General features: G+C 30.1%; 1 protein-coding gene across 1 annotated transcript; it reads right to left on the bottom strand.

Annotated features, from left to right (window-relative positions):
- Window positions 1–1,824: 1,824 nt before the first annotated feature.
- Window positions 1,825–2,394, bottom strand: LOC106795338 (protein RBL). The gene has a single exon (XM_014764762.1). It carries the CDS (start codon window positions 2,392–2,394, stop codon window positions 1,825–1,827), a length of 570 nt encoding a protein of 189 aa, XP_014620248.1.
- Window positions 2,395–7,894: the final 5,500 nt, after the last annotated feature.

Consider the following 7,894-nt stretch of genomic DNA (forward strand, 5'->3'; position numbering starts at 1 on the left):
TGCTTACCATAGACTGGTGTTGTATCAACTGAACAAGAGGCAATCTATTTTGAACTACTAGACATACTGTCTGAATTCCCTTCACTTGGTTGCTGGATTAAGGCAAGTAGAGCTTTGTATTGCTCAGGTGAAAATCGAATTTCTTTGGGCTCAATTTGCTGTGTTTGATCATTGGTGATTGCTTCATCTCCTGTCACCAAGCTATTTGCACTGCTCCTTGAATTAGAAAACTTAAAACCTAGTGGAAATCCATGTTTCTTATAGCAAACCTCAACTGTATGGCCTGTTTTCCCACAGTAAGTGCAGATCTTATTATTTCTAAAGCTATTCATCCTGTTCCTCTCATTACTACCCGAAGGCATGCCATGTTTTTTATAACATACACTTTTAGTATGTCCAGTCCTTTCACAATAATTGCAAACCAGTTTTGCTGCATTAACCAGGCTGGGTTTCATTTCTATGCTGTTAACATTTATCAAACTATTTCCAAGCTGCCTCTCCGGCTGTGCAACATAGGAAAAAATTCTAGAAATCTCAGGAAGTGGATCCATGAGAAGTACATGTGATCTTACATTTCCAAATTGCTCATTCAGACCTCTAAGAAACTGAATTGCCCGATCCTCTCGTTTTCTCTGTGCTACAGTTTTAAGTGCTATACAAGTGCATCGTGAACTACATGTACATGTAGGATCAGGCCTAAAATTCTCTAACTCATCCCATATTATGCGTAGTTTTGTAAAATATTCTGTAACTGAGAGGTTACCTTGTCTAATCGAAGCTGCTTCCTGTTGAAGGTCTGAAATCCTGAGTAAATCGCTTTGTGCATATCAGGATTTTAGATCTTTCCAGATCTCTTCAGCCTTATCCATCCATAGAATGCTTTGTCTAATTGTCACAGACAGAATGTACAATCCATGAGACTACCATGTTGTTGCTCCTCTTCCAAGCTCCATAGGTCCGGTCAGTTTTCAATGGCTCAGCTGCTCCTCCATCAACAAACTCAAGTTTATTTTTGGCACTCAAAGCAGTCATCATTGATCTGCTCCATGAGTGATAATTCGTGGAATCAAGAACTCGAGATACAAGCGAAACCGCGGGATTCTCGCTTGGATGCAAGTAAAGGAAGCTGTCTATGGCTGGGATGTGTGTATCTCTTTCACTCATTGTCACAATCAAAGATCAAAGCCAGATGAAACTCAAAACAGAGGTGAAGAAAAGATAAATTGCTCCGGAAACTTCTCTTGATTGCGCAGCAGAGCTCTTTGAAGAGCTCTGATCCCATGTCACAAATCAAGCTTGAACTAGAAAATCACCACGCACAAATCTGCACATTAGGTGCAGTAGCTATCGAGATAAAGAAAAGCAGAGGCTATTGCTCGAGAAGAAAAGAGGAAAAGCTTATGAACAAGAAAGCAAAGAAATTGAGCTAGATGATCAAAACAAGCTTCTGTCTTATTCATTGAACAAAAGAAACTTATATACAGATTGAGAATAGATCCAGAAACTAACACAAAAGCACTTACAAAGTTTGTTACAAATATGTTAGAATTCAAAATGAATTTGCGGGAAATGACAACTTGATTAAGACAATAAGCAAAAATCTTCAGAAACATTTAATCAAGCATCTTGTAGGCAGAAATTGAATAGTGCTAAACATGGAGAAACTTACAAAACTTCATTTGGAGGAGATCACTTGACATTGAACTCCCTACCTACACCAACCTTAACCGTCTCGTTTCCCAGGTGATTTCATCCCTCACTGCCTCGTTGAGGTTTGATGGAGCACTAAACGTTGATGTGACAGTTCCAAACCAACTTGGTTCCTTATCCTAGGATCCATTTCATGCTTTCCTCATACGCCCCTGTTATCACTGCTGAGAAAGCATACCATGAGCAGCTTTCCGTTGCTGAGATCACCAACAGTGCCTTTGAGCCATCCTCCATGATGGCCAAGTGTGACCCTCGCCACGGCAAGTACATGGCGTGTTGTTTGATGTATCGCGGCGATGTCGTGTCGAAGGATGTGAATGCTGCAGTGGCAAGGTGGAACTGCGGCGCAGTGGCGTGGTGAAGAGAGACCAGTGGCAGCGGCAAGGACACACTCATAACATCCCACAACAACAATGACTTGTCAGCAGCGGATACAAGAATTCGATTACCACACTTTGACCAACAGACACTGGTTATTGGAGATGAACATTCATCATCTTGTAGCTCTTTAGCAATGCCCCGGGTTTCAAAATCCCAGATAACGCAACTTCCGTTGTTGCACCCAGCAGCAAGAAGTGTACCACGACGATTAAAGGCAATACATTTCATACACCCATGTTCCAAATACTCCTCTATCACTTCTGGAAAATCTCCCTGTAAGGGGTCAATGATGGGTGCGTTCATCGTAGCAAGAAGCTCGAACGTAAAGTGAGACAGAGAGAAGCTGAACTAAAGCAGGCAAGGGAAAAACAGAGGCAACAACCAACAGTACAAGAACTGAGACAAAGATAAAAGGGATGAGAGAGAAAATAAATGATCTGATAACATGTTAAAATTAATGACAGAGAGATAAAAAAAGAGAGAAAATAAAAATTTAATATTAATTTGGATAATGTTTAAAATGAACAAAAATAAATTTTTATATGAGTAGATTGAATCTTATATAATTAAATTTGTAATTAAATTATAACTAATTAAATTAAATTGTAACAAACTAAATTAATAACTAATTTGTAACTAAATAAATTATTTTTATTTTTAATAAATCATAAATATCTATAATAAGAAAAGATAGAATTTCTAAAACTACCTGATGAGACAAGGAAAAAAATAAGAGACTTTTGTTTGGGTCATTTTTGCATTGACTAATAGTTGAACCCTTTATTCTTTTATAAGTTTTTATTTAACTTTTGTTTCACACAATTTTATTTGTACGCTGTTTTACACGGTAAATATATATATATATATATATATATATATATATATATATATATATATATATATATATTAATATATAGTTATTAAACTCTCTTTTTTTAATACTGTTGTACACATTCATACGCGTGATAATCTATTAATTAGTATATACTATTTTGTACTTATTTCATAAAAATCTATAAGTGTTGAAAAAAAAAATAAACTTGTATATTAAAAATCATACAATAAAAAATAAGAGATAACATTATAAATAAAATAAAAAAAATCATAAATTTATAACGTGATTTGACTATCACTTCTACATTCATAATCTTAACCTCAATTTGTTGTTTAACATAGTTTGAAAACTCGTTTCTATATCAGCATTCTAGTCTCATAATACAATTTTAGGATAAATTTGTAAACATTCCATCAATATGATGACTTCTTTCTCTCACTTAGGATAAATATTTATATATAAATCTAGTATCGTAATTTTAAAAGGAAAAATAAATATTTAATTTAAAAAATATATCTTTAATTCTAAACAATATTCTATAAATAAAATAATATCATTTTTTAAATTTAAATAATATTCTAAAGACTTAAAATAGTATTTTCCAATCTAATTTCCATTGATCGTTGCCTATGCTCCATAGAACCGACAAGAGACATACAGTTAAGTGCACATGCTGCCTAGGACAACAATTTTCTGACTTCTGAGAATGACGTTTTCATGTTTGAGTTAGAATTCATTAATCTGCTATAATAGTGCAGCAAAAACCTGCATATCATATCAGAAGAAATAAAATATCGATATATACAAATATCTACTAGTTTCTTATCCCTGTGATGCACGACTTAGTAAAAAACTTTACTCCTTATCTAGAATGCAATCTTAAAAACAAGCAATATTTAATTTTCCATGTGTAAATGTAAGTCTTGGACGATATATTTTAAGAGAAAAAAAATATGACCTTGAGATTTATTAATTATCATTACAAATAACATAACAATAGAAAATTTATATACTAAACATGTATATGTAAAATGATCGCGATATATCGATCTATACATATTCAAGAAAAACAAATAAACATGTATGGTAAGTTTATTTATTTTTATAATGATTATTTATGAATAAATAATATATATTAAAGATTTTTTTTTAATTGATGATATAATTTTTTTAAAGTAACATGTCTATAAGTCTATTATACTCTACTTTTATTTAAATTCTATTTTTCTTTCTTAACTATATAATGTCCTTTCTTGAAAAATACATTAATCAGTTCTACTCTTTTCATTTTGAAAATGAGACGCGCAGTTTTCCTTTTCCTTAAATTTCAACACATTGTTATATTCTATTTATAGATTTTTTTTAATGTAAATCATATTCATAATAAATGATATCAATGGAATTTAGAAAATAAAAAATTATATATTTTTGAAAAAATAAACTTGATTTTAAATAAGTTAGTTAACCTTCTTATATCTAAAAATTGGTGTGCGACGACTACGTAATATTAAAAATCAATAAAAATAATATATTTAATTAAAAATTATGAATAAAAAATTAGCTTGTATGTTTCAGGATTTTTTTTGGATACTTTTTGAGTATTTTATAATATTTAATTAAGCAAATAAACAATAGAATTGCAGTATTACACCAAATTAACCATGGTTTAAACCTCATAAAAATTGAGCCACTAAATCTATATAGGAACAGGCACAGTCAACTATGCCTTGTAGTATAATGTATAGAAAGCGAAACCTCACTGCGTACGTAATTAACTATATGATCGAATGAAGTCATGATCGATCGCAACAAGTAAAATAGTAAACCTAGCAAGCTTTTAATGTCCATGTGAATACGTTGATCAGTTCTGTGCCCTTTTTATTTGTACAAGTAGTTATCATCTTAATTGCACTTGGTTGCAGCGACCCTTTCCTTTCTAAATTATTTCCTAGAAGATCCCGAAAGAAAAAAATATAACAAGAAAGAAAGAAGAATGAATACTTGGATTAATTTCGACATTGTGGCATTTTCGTCATTGCGGAGCACCGTAACTATCATTAATTTTAATTTAGACCATAGTGTCGTGAAAGTTCATTCCTACGTAATTAGAGAGAAATCATTACATATTTGGACTACCACATATTTATTAATTTAGTAATTAATTAATCTCTATACGATATAGAGCAAAAAACTTAATTTACCAAAAATATCAATAAAAATTAACTATACATCATATAAAGATTACTATAGTTTGGGATCATGTAAGAAATTCTTAACTGTAATAACTAAGGAAAGAATTGCAATTTGATAACAAAGAAAAACAGAGAATACAATTTAATCACTTTACAAATTAAGGGAAAAGGTCTACTACATATACGTCTTTGATCACCGGTTGTTAATAGTATTAATTACATAAAAGTACTCTAGCAACACGAGTTGCTTAATTTACAGGTTTTTCACGTAAGGTACGGCCCCTTAACTAGTTTCATGGTTAGAGTCAAAGTTGGCAAACTAATTAAACATTCATAGTCTTCAACATTCAAAAAGAAACCATTTCTTAATTACCAGAAAAAAAGGGGACCAAAATATGTAGCTTAATGGAAGAAGGCATGTAGCTTGGTGCATGGTGGGGTTGGTGGCTATGCGCGCTCTCGTTTTCTTTTTGAGAAATGGTGAGCACATCATGGGACATTCGGACGTACGTGTGAAGTGTAATTTAAAAAAGGTAAAAAGAAAAGGAAGAGAGAAAAAGTAAAAAAAAAAAAACAATAAATATGAAAAAGAAAAGAAGAAAATGAAATAAAACAGAAAATATGTGTTTACAAATAGTAGTTTTGTCTAAATGATCGCAAGTACAATGAGGTTTAAGAACCTCATCTTAGATAACAAATGAACCCTAACTAAGAAGGTTTTCCCATACACTTAACTAGGGTTGAGAATATATGACGTCCCTCCAGATTTCCTTAATTTCCTAGCTTATTGTTGCTAGCTAGGTGATTTTTCTGCAACTATATGTGCTTAATTAAGAAGTTTAGGTTTGTGTTTTATTAATTTTGTCTGTAGGCGCCTTGCCAATCACGCAACAAATATTTTTAACAAGGGCGCGCGAATCATTATCTAAAAACAATGAATATTTAAGATGCATGTTGCTTGAAATATTGTTCTGATGAAGAGGGCAACCGGTAACAAAGGTGGGTATTTAATTAGGCATCGATAATTTAAAAGCTTGACTTGACCACAAAACTTGAGAATCAACATATTTATTATTGAATGTGCAGATAATTGAGTACAATATTTTAATTTAATCAGTAATTTTGATTTCAAATTCTAAATACGCAGTTACTTAGAAATACAATTTTATCAGTCATGAAAATCCTATTCGATTCTCTAGTTAAAGATATATGTAGGATGTGACTAGGATTTTAGTAAAGTCACGACCAACGCAAAATTAACTCCATGCAAGACATGTTTTGCTTAGACCATTGAACAAATATGTATATATCCAAGGCAAAAGCTAGAACACAAGAACATATATATTCGGCTGCTATATCAACAGGACGTGCCCTTGCAAAGCATCTCCAAAGTCGGCACGTCATTCCATTAATTTCATAGATAGAAAAATTTACTTAGACTTATATATACCAACTGTTAAACAAATGATGAAGTACAAAGGGTTAATTACTTAAAATTAAGATTAAATTGTTTGAATAATATTTGAGTTTGATTTTTGATAGAAATAATTCTTGATTAAATTATATTTATTTTTTATTGAATTTTTGACTAATCATAATATATTATTTCTGATAAATTAGAGAGTTAAGATAAAAAAATATTTAATTATTTTTCTTTTCAAATAACACGACTAATATATAAGTTAATATCCGGTAGAGTCTAATCATCAATCAAAATGTTAAAAAAAGTAAATAAAAAATGCATCTTTCAAATAATTGGGTCATTAAATAATAAATAAATATTAAATATTCAGAATTTCAAAATATATTAATATAATTTCATCTGCCCATATATATCACCATCCCATTTTACTCTTTCATATTTTCTTAGAAAAATACAAAAAATGATAATATTAAAAAATAATTGGATAGTATCTTCTTAGTTTTTAAAATAAGGAATAATTTAAAACAAATTAGAACTCCTAAAATAATAAATACTTTAACATTAAAATGATTTTTACATTAAAGATAATTTAATTGATTTTTATATATGGATATCATTTCTTTGTTGATCTTCCTACGTTTATATTTTAAATTTAAATTAATTTAAATATATTATTTATTATATAATATCTTTGAACTTTATTTGATAAGATCTTGCAATAAATAAGAAGTTTCTTAGACGCCAACTAAAAAACGATCAGGATTTGACTCCTAAAGGGTTTATTAGGGTACTGATTTTTTTTTTATTATCAAATTTCGTGAGTCATCTTGACCATAATTAATTTTAAGATTTGGCTCCTCTCATTCACAAAAATTGATGTAAAACTAAAAATAAATTGTTAGAAAGAAGTTATTTTGTGTGTTCTCTTTCTCTTTTATCTTATTTTTTTCCCCTATAAAATTACATATCATAAAATTTATTCTCTTAATGAATAAATATTAAATTAAATTAAACTAAAAATAAAATAAAATAATTAATAAATGTAATAAATAATCTTAAATAAAAATTAAAATAGAAGAATAAAGTTATTAAAAATATTAATTAGAAGTGAAAAATAAAATAAAATATTATGCATCAAAGTCCAAGCTAAGTGAGGCAAATCTCTTGCTTTTCGTATATACGTGAAAGTCATAAACAATAAAATTTCGTTATATTATTTTATTTTTAAAATTCTTAAAAGTGTAATAAACAGTGAAATAACCTTCTTTGAACGTACCTCACTCTTCTCAGTTTCCCCCACTACTAGAACATATAGATTTTTCCGTTCAATATCGGGGAGCTAGCTATGCTTAC

Source organism: Glycine max, chromosome 12, assembly GCF_000004515.6.
Source record: "Glycine max cultivar Williams 82 chromosome 12, Glycine_max_v4.0, whole genome shotgun sequence".
In the NCBI taxonomy this organism is placed as follows: domain Eukaryota; kingdom Viridiplantae; phylum Streptophyta; class Magnoliopsida; order Fabales; family Fabaceae; genus Glycine; species Glycine max.

Excerpts from the sequence above, each read along its gene's own strand:
- LOC106795338 (XM_014764762.1), bottom strand. The coding sequence starts at position 2,394 with ATGAACGCACCCATCATTGACCCCTTACAGGGAGATTTTCCAGAAGTG.